Source organism: Nannobrachium achirus (genome assembly GCF_963921795.1).
Source record: "Nannobrachium achirus genome assembly, chromosome: 24".
Taxonomy (NCBI): Eukaryota; Metazoa; Chordata; class Actinopteri; order Myctophiformes; family Myctophidae; genus Nannobrachium; species Nannobrachium achirus.
In genome coordinates, this window is record NC_137831.1 from 35,102,924 (window position 1) to 35,122,394 (window position 19,471).

Sequence of the window (19,471 nt, forward strand, 5' to 3'; positions counted from 1 at the left end):
GTTAGTATGACAGACTGACACTGTATGCAGCAGGGGAGGGGGAGCATGGGGCTATGACATCATCGCACTCTCCCTCGCCGCCGATTTCCTATATTACACCGGTGCGAAACCAATGCGAAACCGCAGAAATGCACTTTCAGAGCCGAATTCCGAAAAGTATCGGTTAGGGTCATGAAACCGCGTCTCCGTGTGTCAAAATGGCCGAATCAATAGTAAAAACTATCGTCTACAAAAAAATCGACCTCATGTAATGACCCCCTAATACTGTGTGTGTCTGTCTGTCTGTCTGTGTGTCTGTCTGTCTGTCTGTCTGTCTGTCCAGCACCAAGGACAAAGCATCTCTCTCTCTCTCTCTCTCTCTCTCTCTCTCTCTCTCTTAAAAAAATACATATCTCTTAAATAATACATATATTCAAAGATTTGCACACATTTTCACAACTTTTTCAAAAATAGCAGATCTACAAGCTCGCAGTGCGGCACTCGGTGCCGCGCTGTGAGCTTGTATATCTGCTATTTTTCATTTGGTTACCATTTGGTTCTTTGGCTGGGGACCACCTGGAACTCCCTCAAGGACCACGGGTGGTCTCCGGACCACTGGTTGAGAACCACTGTCCATGTCTAGGTCATCTGGTCAGTGATGAATCGAACCAGTTACTCATATATGTTTTAGGGGGGAAAAGATGCACCCCGTCTTTAAAACAACAATGTTGAACCAAAGTTCTGTACACGATTCGTTCTAAAAGTGAGACCCGGGGATCCCCAGCTAAATTAGTTAACATGGCATCACAATGATTTTAACCACTTTAACCATATTTTATACGTTTGGCCCAAAATAGCAGATCTACAAGCTCAAAGCGCGTCACTTTGTGCCGTGCTATGAGCTTGTAGTTCGGCTATTTTTGGAAGAATCTTGACATTATGTGCAAATTTTTTAAGAATTAAAGGGAAGATTTTTAACTCAAATCCTTTGCTTCTCGAGGGTCTTTGACATGAAAAGGTTTGAGAACTACTGCTGTGCACTCAGTAAACAAATACTAAAAACAATAAACAGAGGAAAACACATACAGTAGAGGGTGCAAAACATACTGTAGACCAGCGGTTCTCAAACTATGGGTCCCGACCCAAAATGGGGTCGTGGGTAGGTGACAGTGGTGTCGTAGTTGATCTACAAGCTCACAACACATCGCGATGTGATGACTTGTGAGTTTGTAGATCGGCTATTTCCACTACTTTTGTGCATCACTTGTTTAATGAGGTAGGGTGTTAATAAAAAGGAAAGCAAAAAAGATTAAATATGGAGATTCAAGGTTTCTGCCTGACAACAACATGTAACACAGTAACAATATAGACTACATCAGATACTAATATTTCATAATTATACATTATATTTCTATATTATGATGAAGTTATTTTGAAATACGGAGATGTTTCTTTAGGTGCACATGACCAGATTTAAGATAAATATTAATCGGTGTATAACACCAACCTGAATCTTTATAAAATAAATTATACATTTATAATTATAAATGTTTCTCTAAAAGTTTGTGTTTAATCATAAAACAATAACAAATGGTTGTTCAATGTCTATTAATCATATTCTACTATACATTTGGTCCTGACAAGTATAGTACACACACACACACACACACACACACACACACACACACACACACACACACACACACACACACACACACATTATTGTGTATTATTACATTCATTATATTTCTATATTATGATGACGTTATATTTGATTGTAAACTGATGCTGTATTGTGTCATGTTTTCCTCATTAGATGAGTGTGAACTCACACTGGATCCAAACACAGCACACAGAAAACTCTCTCTGGGTGAGGACAACAGGAAGGTGACATGTGTGGAGGAGGAGCAGCCGTTTCCTGACCATCCAGACAGATTTGACTCCTGGCACCAGGTTCTGTGTAGAGAGAGTCTGACTGGACGCTGTTACTGGGAGGTAGAGTGGAGTGGAAAGGTTTATATAGCAGTGACATACAAAGGAATCAACAGGAGAGGAGAGGGTGATGACTGTGGGTTAGGATACAATGATATGTCCTGGTGTCTGGACTGTGATGATGTTAACGACAGGTATGTTGTCTGGTACAATATGAAGACGACTCTCCCCCGTGTCGTTCCCTCTGGCTCCTACAGAGTAGCAGTGTATGTCGACTGGCCCGCTGGCACTCTGTCCTTCTACAGAGTGTCATCTGACAACCTGGCACACCTGTACACCTTCCAGTCAAAGTTCACTGAACCACTCTATGCTGGGTTTGCGTGCTGGAGGTCTGGTTCCTCAGTGTCTCTGTGTCAGATGTAGGAGGTTCAGTAACATCCTGTGTCCTGTAGGAACACACACTGATGTGATGCTACACTATGTACACACATCATAAAACAAACACATGTGCACACATACACACACACATGAACATGTGCACGCCCCAAAACATATCTGCAAACACACACACACACACACACACACACACACACACACACACACACACACACACACACACACACACACACACACACACACACACACGTAAACACACACACACACACACACGTAAACACAAAAACACATACAATACACACAATACACAGTAAACACACACTCACATAAATACACACGTACAGTAAACACGTACACATACATTACACACTTACAATATACACACATACTCACATAACTGAAATTATAGTTCACTCTGAACACACACACACACACACACACACACACACACACACACACACACACACACACACACACACACACACACACACACACACTCTACACACACATATCGTTGCTGTGCATGGTGTGGAAACATGGTATGTCCAAAACCATCCTTTTTTATATGAGCTTGTAGATCTGCTATTTTCACTACTACTGCAACACTCTTGTATGATGAAGCTGGATGTTAATTTACGGAAAAAAAACATATAAAGTTGAAATATTGAGATAAGAGGTTTCTGCCCGACAGCAACGGCACACACAAACACACACACGCACGCACGCACACACACACACACACACACACACACACACACACACACACACACACACACACACACACACACACACACACACACACACACACACACACACACACACACACACACACACACACAAGCTCACACATACCAGTGTTGATTTTGACAGCACATTTTTATTCAGTTTCAGTCATAGTCATTTGAATAAAATTCAATTTAGTTTTAGGCAGATTTTAATCATGTGAAATGTTTTAGTGTTAGTCTAGTTTTAGTCGACTAAATATCATACAAATTTAGTCAACTAAATCTACAGTTGATTTAGTCGACTAACATGTAGTTTGGCGGGCTGTGGCGGCGTCGTAATGCCTGATTTTACATTTGGATGCATGCTAAAAATAGACAATCACAAGCTCATGTCCAAAACTGTTACTTTTCAGAAAACAGAAAAAATAACCAATGGATCCAACGTAGTTATTATTTTATGTTATTATTTAGTCCAAGCTCTTGTGAATCCTTCTCATCGGTAACATTTTTATAAAACACAGAGACATATTTAACTACTTTACACACACACACACACACACACACACACACACACACACACACAAACCAGGGTGAATACATTTAATTCAATGTAATTGCGACCGTCAGGGAGCAGTTTACTATGAAAACCTCCACCGGCCGTCCGTCCGTCCGTCCGTCCGTCCGTCCGTCCGTCCGTCACACGTCACACGTGACCATCAACAAACGTCACACCTTTGTTGATGTTTAAATCGAAGAGTCTTGGTCAAATACTTCTGTTGGTTTCTGCACTGATCATTTATACAATTCAGCTGTGTTTGCTCGTGTCATCATGATGAGGTCATAAATCAGCCATGCCCAAATATAGATTTTACGGGTTTACATGCTTACTCAGTTATTCGTTATGTGAAAGTCCTATGACGTCTATGATATCTGACATCATCATACATACATTCCCTTTTATGCCCATAAATGGAGATCCCCTCTGTAGAACCAGCCACTGACATCACTGTAATGTCAGGGGAACCAAATCCCTTTTATGCCCATATATGGAGATCCCTGTGATGCCAGGGGAACCAAATCCCTTTTATGCCCATATATGGAGATATGGAGATCCCCGTGTTGCCAGGGTAACCAAATCCATTTTATGCCCATATATGGAGATCCCTGTGATGCCAGGGGAACCAAATCCCTTTTACGCCCATATATGGAGATCCCTTATGTCATCAATATTAAGCCCATATCTGTGAATATCTTTGGGTACCAGATGTCTCCATATATGGTTAAATGGTCCGATATACATCACTGGCCAGAAGACCAAGAAATGGTGCAACCTCGCCCTTTGCTTTTCTCCCTTAGGCATCTTACTGGTAGGTAGTTTAATGAGGAATGCAGTATGGTGGTAGGTAGGTAGTTATGGCCTTTGATGTAAGATTTTCACTTTCTAGGATAACTATATTTGCTATTCCCAGATGATGCCCTTTTAGGGTACCCCTCATGCCCATATATGGAGATCCCCAGGCTTTACTAATTAACATAAGTTTTATGCCCTGCATATATGGAGATCATTGTCCCAATGTCATCAGATATATGGGCATAAATGGACACAGGCAAACTAGATGGGCTGTATGGATATCCAGATGTGTGATGTAAGTGTTTTATTCCAAATGTGGCACCCCACAGACATATTTCCAGAAACAAAATCCCTTTCATGCCCATATATGGAGATTTCTGATGTCATCAATCCCAGGCCCTGTAAAAAACATGGTTGCTATGGTAAACAGTTGGTTGCTAGGGTAAACAGTTGGTTGCTAGGGTAAGAAAACATGGTTGCTATGGTAAACAATTGGTTGCTAGGGTAAACAGTTGGTTGCTAGGGTAAAAAAAACATGGTTGCTGTGGTAAAAAGTTGGTTGCTAGGGTAAACAGTTGGTTGCTAAGGCAAAAAACATGGTTGCTATGGTAAACAGTTGGTTAGTAGGGTAAACCTTCAATGATTTTGACATCTTGTTACTAATCTGTCGGTAGATAATGCCGGTCTTATATAAGGGTCATTTGTGTACGGTGTGATGTCATACTGATGTCAGCAGTGTGACAGGAGATAAGCGACCAACGGTCGCTTATCTCCCGATTAGGGAGTCTTACTGGTTTACCATAGTCTTGTCTCATTTACAACATGGACATTGTATAGTGAAATGTAAATAAAGGCAGGAAGTGATTATTGTTTTTAACAGCTGTTCATTTGACTCACAAAGACACCAGGATGTGATGTTTTTTTTATATATATAATCTCACTTCAGTTGTATTGAGTCTCCTCTCCACTGACACAACTCCAAGTCATCATGTTGATTCCATGTCAGGTTTTCACTGCTCTCTAGTGAGACTAGTTGTGGTTAGTCTCGCGTGGCCAGACTGTTGCCTCCGCGATTTGGTCAAATTCTCCCATATAGCATTCAGAGATTGTGGAATAGTTGTCTGGCTACGCGAGACTAAGTTGTGGTGCATTTTAACAGCGGGCGACAGCCGACTGTATTCTCCGGAAGTGCGTTATTTGTCAATGGGACCCGGCAACTACTGGCGATATCAGGCGATGGTCGAACAATGGGCGATGGAACGTCGTCCAAAACATGAAAATATTTTATCTTTGGGCGACATCGTCCAGCGATAGCCAATCAAATGCATGTGTTGCATTGTTTATCCAATGGAGGACGCATGGTAATGACGCCAGGAACGCCTAGGAGATTTTGCCAGCTGTTGCCCGCTGTTAAAACGTAGAGTTAACTTACAACATATGACTCTTAAATATTCTCACTCCACTTCACTGATAATTTGCCAAAATTGTGAGCATTTGTGTTAATATTTAGACTTTGTAAATATGGTTCATATGGGCTTCAGAGTGTGAAGACTGACCCATGTTCTGTTTTGTATTTGTTTCATATTTTCGCATACTGTAATAACTAACCAGTGATGCATTGTGTTAATAGTACATTTATTATGTGACATTGTTATGGTCTGTTACTTTTTTAAACTTTTGTACTTTTAATAACAAAATAAAGATTATCTGATGTTCTTCACTTATTTATTGGTATTGGTTTTTGGACATATTTTTCCTTGAATCTCAAGGGCAATAGAGAGATTTTCTTTTCCAGGACTATTTTCACACAAGACACATTTATGTTCAGACTGGCATGAAAATTGTTGGTCATCAGGTTTGACCCACATTAGGTGGTTAAAAATGATTGTGTCTCAGTATGGAAGCTCTACCCTCTCAAATCTCAAATAGTCATTTATGTCACTCACAACAAATAACAATTGGTCCCTTGCCTACAGATCCTGTGTTCAAATGCAGATGTCTGGTTATAGAGATTAATACACACAAACGGTGCCCTGTAATTTTTCCGACGTCCCATTGTTCCAACGGTACCTAACCTTAACCCTAACCCTAACCTCAGTAAAACTATGCCTAAACGTAACCTTAACTCTAACCTCAGTAAAACTATGCTTAAACGTAACCTTAACCCTAACCTCAGTAAAACTATGCCTAACCCTAACCCCCCCCTAACCACCGTCGGAGTAATGAGATGTCGGACTTATGTGCAGTCCCCCACACACTGACGCACGGTCTTGGACGGACAGGGGCGAAATCAGTGAAAACGTAGTCTCGGCTATGCCTTCGGCCTGGCGGAGACTAAAACAATCAGTATGAGTATTTAGTCTTGTTGTCATTAGTAGTGACACAGAGATACACACTGAATGAACCCTGGCCCTTACACACTGAATCAACTGGCCCCCTTGTTGGAGAATCAAAGGACATTTCGGCACATTTTTAGTGTAGCTGTGCTGCTCATTCCACGAATGCCCAATGCTTACACGCTGTACCTTGTTGTAAAGTAAAGTTTTCTAACTTTTTGTGGTAGTTTAGTATGTACACTGTTAGTTAAAGTCAGAGCTGGATCTCTGAATTGGCCTGTCGGTTAAACATACCCCTTTGTGTTGTGACATTATTTGTGGTTTGACAGAAAGTATATTGTTCCCTGTCTGCCCCATAGCTGTGCAGTTGCTGCTCATGGAGACAAAATGCATGACTTAAAATATCACTTACTGACAGCACATGAACCAGCTTCCTGGGTGGTTCCTGGCAGAGCCTACTTTCACTTCCTTTATTCTTTTATTTCTCGGCAGAAGTCTTGTGACAGTCAGTCACGCTTTGCGGTTTTGTCAGAGAAGTGTCTTTCCAAGTAACCTTTCTTCACTGTCAGTCACTGTGTTTGTGTGTGTGTGTGTGTGTGTGTGTGTGTGTGTGTGTGTGTGTGTGTGTGTGTGTGTGTGTGTGTGTGTGTGTGTGTGTGTGTGTGTGTGCTAACATTGGCACAGGGGTGGGTGATCAGAGGCACACTGGCAGAGAGAAACAAACCTTTACCCTCTTAATGTAACCTATAATATTTATTTAGATTTGTCCTGAGATGCCCCTACAGAACCCATCATTGCTCAATGTATGAGTCCCTCAACTGTTTAACTACTGAAACAATGTTTAGACCCATACACATCACCATACAACCGTCCTAAGGCATACCGATCATCCTCTCTTTAAGGTACCCAACACCACACTGGAATGTGGTCCACGTGCATTCAAATTCAAAGCCCCATCCCATTGGAATACCCTACCAAGCTCTATTAGATCAATCACCTCCCTTAACTTGTTTAAAGAATCTCTCCTCACTCTCCTCCAAACACCATGCTCATGCTTCTAAGTATGCCTTGTTTTCTGTTTTTGTTTTCTTTTGTTGATGTGGAATATATGGGAATTTTCCTATTTTTGGGGTTGAATCGGTGGGGTGGGAGCGGCTAACTTTTGGGAGAGACCTTGTCTTGTCTGTCTGTATGGATGTATTTGTGTATTGTATTGTATTGTATTGTATTGTATTGTATTGTATGTAATGTAATGTAATGTAATGTAATGTTTATGTGTGCCATAAGGACCCCCTCGAAAATTAGATGTTGCATCTCAATGGGTTTATCCTTCCAATCTATATGCAATTTACATCCTGCATATAATTCTATATTCATTCATAACTTTGACTGGGGAGAGTCTCTGGGAGATAAGTTGGTTGTTGCTTTAGTCTAATGATCATTAGGATGTATCCTAATGTAAAATAATATATTTCTAAAGAAGAACAAAAATAAAGATTGTTATAATAGCCTGTCAACATCTATTGGAAATATGACATTTTGATGTGGTGTCATAATTAAACGAAATGTTGATATGGCACACTGACTATCAAGAAAATGAAAACATGCCACTTCATGTCAAAAATGTTGGCGACCCTGTGTTATTTGGACTGTCAGTCATAATGTTATGCCTTTGCCTTTGGCTCATATAGGAGCACCTTTACACAGGGACACAGAGGAGGTGACACACAGGACATCAGACCAGAGGCACCATTGTGACAAAGAAAAAGGTGCCCATTGAAGCCTTTAACACTTTAAGACCTGAGGCCGATTCTACTGATTTCTACTACTTGACTCTACTGTTTTTGAATAGCCAAAGTATGAGTCACCTCCTCTGTGTCCCTGTGTAAAGGTGCTCCTGGTTGAGTGTGATTTGTGGCAGGTGTGTGAGCTGAGGGAGTGATTGAGGAGGTGACCAGGAGGTGATGGTGGAGGAGCTCCTGCAGGATTCTCTCTCTGCTTTCAGACAGACTGCCAGCAAACAAGGCATATGCTTTGTTTTTGAGCTGCGCTAACCGCTCCTACATCTGGCTTTGTGTGTGTATGTCCGTCCATATGTCTGTCCCGCAGAGCTTGACATTGGCTAAGCTTCGCTGGGACTATTAATGAAACTCATAAAAGGCACTGCTCACTTCACACTGGGTGTGATTTTTGAATGACTGAATGACTCAGCTTGTGGTAGTAGGGGTGAGTGATATTTTATTTGCTTCCCCTTGTCACCTGTTTTGATGGTAAGGAGTTACCGTAGGTTAATTGTTGTCTTTTGGTTAGGCCTGTATTCATTTAGGTTAGTTCTATTACCAGAGGTTTTCAACCTGTTGCTGGATAAGTTAGTTTGGGTAGCTTTTGTTAACCTTTTTATTTTTATTAAATTTACATCATATGATTTTTCCGAGCCGATTCTCTTCACCTGACCGGGGAGAGCCTGCTGGATGTAGTGCGTGGAAGGAACAGGTTATTCCAACCAGTTCCTTTCCCCTCCATCAGGCTGGCCAGGGGGAGGCAGTAGAGACAAGGATTACTGCATGTTTTTTTTGTGAGGGTACCTATACCCTCGGAGACACAGGGAGAACATGCAAACTCCACACAGAAAGGTAGCTTTTGTTTACTTACTTTTTGGTTATTCTTTTCTAACAGTAAAAACTCTGAATAAAAAATATTTATATTATCGCATGGCTGATTTCCTGCTTGCTGGTGGTCAGGGACATGCTGGGCCCCTGATTCAGCCCGGGAAAAAGAGTTGGAGAGGCCCTCATTGCGCTATAGAGAGAGATCTCTCTTTATAGCGCTGCTGCTACTCAAAGATTTGTGACAAAGTGACAAGCCAGTGGGCCAATTACATAAGTTATATTTTGTCGTTGTCGGTTGGAAACCTTGTATGTCCAAAACCGTTTGTTTTGTATTTATCATTTAAAAAATGATTTAAACTAGTGAAAACAGCCGATCTACAAGCACGCACCGCGAGGCGTTGTGTGCTTTTAGATCTGCTGTTTTCACTACTTTTGTGCGGCGGCCTTGTATGACGAAGCAGGGCTTTGCTTTGCGAAAAAATGTATAAATTTGAAACTTGGAGATACAAGGTTTCTGTCCGACAGTGACAATTTACTTTGTTGGCCGCCCATCCCCCAAAATGGAAGAATTATGTGTGCGACACATCCGGATAACATGCAGACAAACAAGTTCACGTCGTGTCGCAGATGCAACCGCTGTGAGCCTGCGACGCCGGAAATGCTGCACACCTTCTGCGCAATGCATGATGGGACGTTGGAAACTTGTGGATACTGAGTTGCAGAGGAGGTTAAAGCAGCAGATATGATCTATTGATTCATCTCTATGAGGGCTCCTCAAACTCTTTAAATTCAAGGACTCTCAGAAGAGTCCATTTGGTCCCTAACTATAATGATTCAGCTGGAGAGAGAGAGAAGGGAGGCCCACTTTTCATAGATTTCATAGATGGCTATATTTGTTTGACAGAACCATAATGGTGCTGGATTCATGTCAAAACCTGTAGGCCTTATTACAGAACTTAAATCTTTCACTTTAACTTGACCTTTCACTCTGTAGCCTACTTCTGCTATTTTTACACCAAACCTCTTTGCCCAAATTAGCAGATCTACAAGCTCGCAATGAAGCATTTTGAGCTTTTAGATCTTCTATTTTTTGCTAAAGTTCTCCTCAGAATAGCGATGCTAGGGTTCAGGTGTTTAATGTTAAAAAAGGGGGACAAATGTATATTAAAACAAGATTTGGTAGCCCCCCCTGTACTAACTGAGGACCCTATAGGGGTTCTGACCTCCAGTTGAGGACCCCTGTTTTAGTGTTTGTGGTGCTCACAACCCGAGATGAATGATACATTTGCGTACTCTCAGATTTATAAATGGATAAATGAACACTGCAGGTTGTCCTGTAGAAGAAGCTCATACAATGTTTGTAGGCCTATAGAATCTAAAACAAAGTGTATTATGGGAAAGTAGCCTAAACATAATACATGAAGAAGTGAGCAATATACCAGGAAGGAAATAACACCGCCTTGTCAGGAAAAAAAGGAGAATGTACAAAAGTAATGATTTAATCCATAAGGTGAATAAAAACATGTAAAACAGAGATGTCCTTATAGTTATAAAGCCATTAGTCAAATGTGAAAACATTAAAGTGAAAGGGAATTGTTTGTTATGCTTTTCTGCATTAGTCTCTGCAGTAAGGCCTACTATGGTGTTGAGGTTCAGTAACAGAGCAGTCTATGACTCTATGGCACACATACAACTGTGTACCTTTAGCTTACTGCATACTGCCATCTAGTGGCCTAAATTCATTCATTTCTCCAACGTAAAGTGCAGAAGTAAACACATCAGCGTCACATCAACTATTAAGAAAAGCCACCGTGTTGTCGTTGCTGTTTGGAGCTCATTAGCTCAATCAGCTCATCGTGTCACCAGCTGTCCACAGTCCCAACAGGACGGATTCTCTCCCAGCTTCAAGCGACCACAGGACATCATGCGGATGAGGAGGAAAAGAGGCCGGAGAGAAGCCTTCAGCAGCCCCGCACAGAGAGCCTCGTCCCCGGGCTGCGTGCTGCCCTTCTCCCCGTGGACAACCTGGACCCCATGAGAACCACTGGGTTACACATCATCACAGGTATTTAGATTAGGCGACTACACGACAGTAACGACGTACAGTGAACACAAGTAGTCTACATCAGAAGGTTGTTGTAAGATTCAAAGGTTTTAATTATCACTATTAATGTGTAGTAGTGAAATGTTGTTGACAGCCAGACTGTCTAACAAGTTATGTCCACGTTCTGTAAGTATTAGTAATAAAGTGTACAAACATAAGTGAGCGAATAAATCCCAAACAGAAGAAGACGTTGGTGTGAATGGTTATGGTATAGTGGGCCTCTGAGAACACTGGGCACATTTCCTCCCTCCATTGTGAATTATCATAGTAGACTATAATGTAGCGTAGCCTATATATATATATATATATGTTACAGTATGTTCAAGAAACCAGTAAAAGTTGTCAAGGAGCACTCGTTTTGACGTTCACCACACACTAATCACCACCAGATGGCGACGTCAGCCACTGCTCTGCCATTCACCAGAGTGTATATGTTACAGTATGTTCAAGAAACCAGTAAAAGTTGTCAAGGAGCACTCGTTTTGACGTTCACCACACACTAATCACCACCAGATGGCGACGTCAGCCACTGGATAAGAGAGTTACGTCACGCTTTGAACTCGCCGCAGACCGGAAGTGTTTACTCTTTATTTACTAGCCTAGCCTAGCCTAGCCTAGCCTAGCCTAGCCTAGCCTAGCCTAGCCTAGCCTAGCCATTAGCTCCATTGTAGTCACTTGGACAGGGCGTTTAACGTGCGCTTGCCCAGGCCTTACGGCCTGGGCATAAATATAACGATTGCATTCACCACGGCTTCGTAACTCGCGCGGCGCTCCGCCGGCCGCGCGGCCCTGGCCCGCTCTTCGCGGCCACTCGCGCCTGCGGCGCTCGGGGGCGAAGAGCAGGACCAAGGTCCGCTGGCCTTCGCGCCGCTTGGGGCTTCGTGGACCCAGGGGGGCCTCGTAACTCGTTTGGGCTTCGTGGATACAGGGGGGCTTCGGTAGCCGCTCGCAGTGTCGTGGACAATAGAGCGGCGCACCGCCTGGAATACGTTGTTGTGGCGACCGCTTGCTCCGCCCCGTGCCGCATCACGAGTGCTCCGCGTCTCGAATGTGCTGGTTCTCTTATATCCGGTGACATATATAAGAGAGTTACGTCACGCTTTGAACTCGCCGCAGACCGGAAGTGTTTACTCTTTATTTACTAGCCTAGCCTAGCCTAGCCTAGCCTAGCCTAGCCATTAGCTCCATTGTAGTCACTTGGACAGGGCGTTTAACGTGCGCTTGCCCAGGCCTTACGGCCTGGGCATAAATATAACGATTGCATTCACCACGGCTTCGTAACTCGCGCGGCGCTCCGCCGGCCGCGCGGCCCTGGCCCGCTCTTCGCGGCCACTCGCGCCTGCGGCGCTCGGGGGCGAAGAGCAGGACCAAGGTCCGCTGGCCTTCGCGCCGCTTGGGGCTTCGTGGACCCAGGGGGGCCTCGTAACTCGTTTGGGCTTCGTGGATACAGGGGGGCTTCGGTAGCCGCTCGCAGTGTCGTGGACAATAGAGCGGCGCACCGCCTGGAGTACGTTGTTGTGGCGACCGCTTGCTCCGCCCCGTGCCGCACCACGAGTGCTCCGCGTCTCGAATGTGCTGTTTCTCTAATATACTATGACATATATATATATATATATATATATTTATTTATTTTTTGGACAGACAGACAGACAGACAGACAGACAGACAGACAGACAGACAGACAGACAGAGAGAGGTTCAATGTCAGTGTTGTGTAGAAGGTCTACAAATTGAGTACAAAAATGTAAACAAGCCATAGTGCTTGTTATTAGTAGACCTTGTATCTGAACTGTACGGTGTGCTTTTCCTATGCGAACTGCTAATAAACTAAAGTATTCAATGGACGTGGACGTTTCCTTTTAATGAAGCATCAACAACTTTAACATTTCTCCCTCCTGCTTTAGAAGCCTCAGTCCTTCTGTGAGGATGACTCCCTGTTTGATGAAGATGAAGAAGAGATGAAGGCTCCACTGCTGCAGGTGGGTTTCTCTGCATACAAACTTTAATGTCACATTATTCACATTATTTATGTCCACAACACACAGCCTGTTGATGACCTGTGTGACACAGGTCATCAACATGTCCGTACACGGACACATGTGTCCTTGGTCTGTTTTACACAACATTATAATGTTGTTATTTTGATCATAAGACCCAATTACCGAATGTCAGTCTCCAGGTTTTCTTCAGAATATGTACTGATTATAGCACATTAGGAGTCCGACTAGTACTAGTGATTCTCAAATGTTTTATTTGGAAGGACCCTGTTAACTCTGAGATTGTACAATTGGAACCAAATGGTTCAAAATTTGGTTCCATTTGAACATTTTCTGAGTTGCCAGACCTGTTATGGTCATTCAGGGCTCAAATAGATTTTTTTACAAAAATGTCCACCACAACTCCACCAGAGTCAGGTTAAGCATGACGATGAACCCTGCTACAACATTATCAACATGTCTAATAAGTGTCTGTCCAGTAACTAATGTACCCTATGAATGTACGCTGTTGTTTACCTTCATTTTGTCCCCAGGCCAGCGAACCAGCCCCCATAGCGCCCCCTGTCTGTGAGGAGTACCCTGCTGACTGGAGCCTGAAGACAAGGGTCCTGTTCACCTCCCAGCTGCCGTTCTCCTGGGCAGAGCAGCCCCGAGCCCAGGAGGAGGCTGCTGGTCTGACGCAGCAGTGCAGAGCCCAGTACACCACCCTGCCCCACATCATACAGGTACTGTAGAGCCCAGTACACCACCCTGCCCCACATCATACAGGTACTGTAGAGCCCAGTACACCACCCTGCTCCACAGCATACAGGTACTGTAGAGCCCAGTACACCACCCTGTACCCACATCATACAGGTACTGTAGAGCCCAGTACACCACCCTGCCCCACATCATACAGGTACTGTAGAGCCCAGTACACCACCCTGCTCCACAGCATACAGGTACTGTAGAGCCCAGTACACCACCCTGCCCCACAGCATACAGGTACTGTAGAGCCCAGTACACCACCCTGCCCCACATCATACAGGTACGGTAGAGCCCAGTACACCACCCTGCCCCACAGCATACAGGTACTGTAGAGCCCAGTACACCACCCTGCTCGACCACAGCATACAGCTACTGCCCGGTTCAGGTTCAGGTTCAGTTGTATTGTCACACATATCCATACAGATACAATGAAATGCTTTTGCCAGGAGCACTCTCAGCGTTTCACTTTCATCCCTTCCAGTACACCACCCTGACCCATAGCATACAGGTACTGTAGAGCAGTGGTTCTCAACCTGTGTGTCCCCAAATTATTTGAGGGGGTCCCCAGATGAATAACTTAATGTGCAACATTGTGTTCTCACTCAACAGTAAACAAACCAACATAAAGCTTAAGTGTATAGAGGGTAGCTGCACATTTCTAAAGTGACAATTTAAGGACTTTTCAATAGCTCTAAAATGACAAATTAAACATTGTCAAAATTGTCAAATATTATTTGTGAAAATAGCTGATCTACATGCACACAACGCCTCGCCAAGCTGTGATTATGTGAGCTGTGAGCATGTAGATCTGCTATTTTCACAATACAACCTTGTTATACAAAATGTAATTCCTCAACTCTTAGTACTCGTCAGGTGAATGAGGTATCTAGCTTTTTAGATCTATACTGATACCTTACAGCAGGTCAACTCACAGGTCAGGACCCCCAAAGTGGGTCACGTGGCATTAAAGTTCCCAGTCGATTTTCATTATAGAAGCCAGCATGTCTTCTATGGAAGCTTGTTGCACAGTGAAAATAGTCAATTTACATGCTCTCAGTGTGTCTATGATGAAGTCACCATACAAACTACAAATCAAATTATAATTCAGAAGCAATCAGTCATAATAAATATAATAAACATTTAGCCTTCCCTTTTAATGGCGTTTGTTCTCCTTGTGGTCAGACTTACTGTACGTACACATTGATTGATTGAACTCTTTATTAGCAGTGCGCTTAGGAAAAGCACAAGACGGTACAGTTCAGATACAAGGTCTACTAATAGGATTTAACCCCAAGAAAGCACTATGGCTTGTTTACATTGGGGTCCTTTTAACATGAAGATGGTCTATAGACAGAGCTGCACCGGTGGCTGACTGGATGATGCATTGACCATCAGAGAGACCCATGTTGCATGTCTCTACATGGTGCTGTCTAACATAAAGAACTAATGTAATGAGGTGACATGCAGAAAACACCCTGAGGTAGTGAAGGTAGAACAGAGAGAGTCTCCTGGACCGTGTCTCGGTTTAGGATCAACACATGTTCTGACAGGGTCATAGAATACTGTGTTATTTAAACCTTTTTCCAACTTAAAGCCCCAAATTTGATTAGCCTCACTGGTTGTGGTATGAGACACCTTTGTCTCCTTTGCATCTCCTACCGGATACATTAGGGTCTTTATTATTATCACCACATTATTGGCTTAGGAATGCAACAAAAACAAATTATAAAATAGATCCATGGAAGTGGATATAGTATACTCATGGACTGAGTAATCGATAGGAAAAAAAAGTATTTTTGGTCGTGAACTACTCCTTTAAATACATTTTCAGTTTGTTATCATAGTTTTTCCGATGTAATAGCAATTTGACGTTTGCAGCTGTTGTAGTGATGATTGCCTTGAAACGTCCCAGACATGTGAAACAAGCAAACAACCAACCATGTCTGTGTGTCTGCTGCAAGTCAGTCAGTCTGTGTTCTGGAGAGTTCATAGTTGCAAACATTTTGCAGAGCCAGTGATGTCACTGGGAGAGCATTTTTACTGTTCAATACCAGTTATTGTTCCTCCCAGGGACTGGTTAGAAAGTGTGAGCTTGACAGCAGAATGTACCTTCATTCTTAGTGCTTTGTGCATTTGGAACCAATACTTTATCAGGTGTCAGGACTGGATGTCATGCAAAAACATGATTTCTGACTGGTCCTAAATGTTAGTCTGGACCTGGGTTGATTTAGTTATTAGTCTTTTGAATACAATGTAATTTAGTATGTCTAGTTTTAGAATCTGCCCTCATAGATACAATTCTACTTTGGTGAGACTGCGTCCTCACAGTCCTTTTATTGGAACACAACCACTACCGCTTAATTCACAAACATTCACAAAACATAGTAAATTACTATACAGCAGGTGTGGTTTCCTATGAAACAAATCAACAGAAAAACTAAGATGTGAAGGACCATACAAAGAAGAAATTGTGTTGCTCAAATTGACCCCAAGGTGGCTCTCTAACACCACAGTAGGTACAGCATCATTATGCAGTTGGCACTGGCAATATTTGTCACAACACAACCAGACAAACTAATAGCAATGGATGTCAACGCAACACAGAAATATGGACCTAAACTATGGATGATTACTGGATGTAGTGGAGTGAGTCTATTATTAAGTATTACCATATTAAGGGAGCCCAAAGTCCACAGTCCATGCTCATCTCTTGCAGCTTGTTTTGTAAATGATCTGTACATTTTAGTTAACAAAGAGACCATGCAGTTGATCTTGATTCATTTCACATATCATCACCAGGGCCGCTGCAACTGCAAGCCATGTTGGTGCCGACGCACAACTGGCCGCCGGGTGCAAAGTTTACTTTGTGGAGTCTCTACTTGCATAAAATAAGTTCTGATAGTATCTGATACTGAGTCTGAATCTCTCTCTCTCTCTCTCTCTCTCTCTCTCTCTCTCTCTCTGTCTCTCTCTCTCTCTCTGTCTCTCAATTCAATTCAATTCAATTCAAATGGCTTTATTGGCATGAAATTGTACAAATGTTGCCAAAGCACAAATACAATTATGACAAACAACAAACAATATAACAATATAACAATATAACAATATAACAATAAACATCAATGAAATGACAGTACATAAAGGAGATGGTGCTGTAAAGTAAACATGATATACAGTATATGTGTCCTACTGGTTGTCCCTTTTCTTGTGACAGGAATTGACATATTTTGCAGCTAAAACTGCACATTCTTTCTGTTCTCCTAAAAGGAGTGGCAATTTATCCCTTTCTGTCATACTTCTGAATTCTGGGCAAACTATTTCAATTTTTGGGAAGAATTCCTCCCTAATGTTTGTGTATTTTTTACACTGTGTTAGGAAGTGTAATTCTGTCTCTACAGCTCCCTCATCACAATGACAGCACAGCCTCTCCTCTCTGGGCAGCCAGGTCTGTCTGTGTCTGCCCTTCTCTATTGCCAAACCATGATCACTCAGTCTGTACATTGTCAATGTCTTTCTCAGGTTTTTATCAGTTACTGTGCTTAGGTAATCTGCCACAGTGTACTGTCTGTTTAGGGCCAAATATGTTTCTAGTTTGTGTTGTGATTGTGTAAGTTCATTCCAATATTGTATGTATTTATCTTTTTCTTTAGTTATAATTTGGTTAGGTCTAATCTTTTGAGTGATAGGCTGGCTGGGGTTTGTGATGTCAGAAGGTGAGAGGTCAGCTAGTTTCATGACCATTTGACTGAGAGGGCTTCTTTGCATGTTCAACTCTTGGTAGTCTCTCTCTCTCTCTCTCTCTCTCTCTCTCTCTCTCTGTCTCTCTCTCTCTCTCTCTGTCTCTCTCTCTCTCTCTGTCTCTCTCTCTCTCTCTCTCTGTCTCTCTCTCTCTCTCTCTCTCTCTCTGTCTCTCTCTCTCTCTCTCTCTCTCTCTCTCTCTCTCTCTCTCTCTGTCTCTCTCTCTCTCTCTCTCTCTCTCTCTCTCTCTCTCTCTCTCTGTCTCTCTCTCTCTCTCTCTCTCTCTCTCTCTCTCTCTCTCTCTCTCTCTCTCTCTCTCTCTGTCTCTCTCTCTCTCTCTGTCTCTCTGTCTCTCTCTGTCTCTCTCTCTCTCTCTCTCTCTCTCTCCCTCCCCTATAGGCTGGTAGTGTAAATGAAGACCCAGGTACATTCTACCTTGCTGGATGTGTGCAGTGTGGAGATTACAGGTACAGATCTACCCTCTCTGCTCTTTCTAACACAACATTACATACTGTACGTTAGTGATGCACGGCTCAGACCGCCTAACTCCACATCCTCCATTAAGAAAATCGTCCTTCATATAGGTGTCAATGACCGACAATCTGTTGACACTAGAAGGAATTTCAAAGACATACTTGATCTCCTCCTTGGGTGCCGTAAACAAGTTTTCATCTCGGGTCCTATTCCATTGCTGCGCCGCGGTGAAAGCCGATTTGGAAAGCTGCTGGATCTGCACCACTGGCTTCAATCTGTCTGCGCGTCTTGCAACATAATCTACGTCCATAATTTCCATCTGTTTTGGGCTCGCCCGGCCTTTTACAGTAAAGACGGCCTACACCCGAGCATAATAGGGAATAAATCACTATCATTCAATTTACAGCGCACACTAGACTCTCATGCCTGACTGTTTACGTCCCACGTTACACATTCGTCCGTCCAAAACAATGCTACTTCCGGTCATGCTGAGTTTCGTTCCGCCTCAGTTCCCCGTACCTGCAATACAGCTGCCCTCTGGTGGCCCGATGGTCAAACTGCTTATGTTTCATCCTCTGTTGTACAACATTTATCTGTCTGGATAACTACTAGAGCTTACCCAAATTGTTCAAAGCGTCATGTATGCAATTCACATTTAACTATGGTCCCCCTGCAGTCAAATATATTATATGATATTACCAGTAGGCATACCCCATGCTTTAGGAGGTTGCCACGTCATGTCTCAAGACCCCGAGGGGTCACAGTGAGAAACCTTACATATATTAATATTGTTCCTAAAACCATCCCAGCTGCAGTCATCAAAAATGTAAATTTTGATCTGAAAACTGTAAATGAGCTGCAAGCTTGTGATGGCCTAAAATTCATGCATTTAAATATAAATAGTTTGGCTCCAAAACTTGATTTTATAAATGTTCTGATTAAGGGGGGCTCCCCAGATGTGTTTGTCCTTTCAGAGACATGGCTGACTGATCTCACATTGGACTCAGAGATTGCCATAAACGGCTACAATTTGTTTAGAATTGACAGGATATCAAGAGCTGGTGGGATTGTAATTTTTGTCAGA

The 19,471-nt window shown here is 42.8% G+C and overlaps 2 protein-coding genes across 2 annotated transcripts in view; both read left to right on the plus strand.

Annotated features, from left to right (window-relative positions):
- The window catches only part of LOC308280249 (NACHT, LRR and PYD domains-containing protein 3-like), a gene marked incomplete at its 5' end in the record, with an annotated part of 43,698 nt that extends 41,290 nt beyond the window's left edge, over positions 1-2,408 (plus strand). Inside the window, one exon of the mRNA XM_080720510.1 lies at positions 1,796-2,408. Coding sequence (XP_080576636.1) covers positions 1,796-2,334 — 539 coding nt within the window. The 3' untranslated portion in view covers positions 2,335-2,408. The remainder of the gene's footprint in view (positions 1-1,795) is intronic.
- An 8,844-nt stretch (positions 2,409-11,252) lies between these two features.
- LOC308280251 (NLR family CARD domain-containing protein 3-like) overlaps positions 11,253-19,471 on the plus strand; it is a gene marked incomplete at both ends in the record, with an annotated part of 54,730 nt that continues 46,511 nt past the window's right edge. Inside the window, 5 exons of the mRNA XM_080720512.1 lie at positions 11,253-11,327; positions 13,336-13,410; positions 13,962-14,153; positions 14,657-14,683; positions 15,358-15,364. Of these exons, the coding sequence (XP_080576638.1) occupies positions 11,253-11,327; positions 13,336-13,410; positions 13,962-14,153; positions 14,657-14,683; positions 15,358-15,364 (376 nt within the window). The remainder of the gene's footprint in view (positions 11,328-13,335; positions 13,411-13,961; positions 14,154-14,656; positions 14,684-15,357; positions 15,365-19,471) is intronic.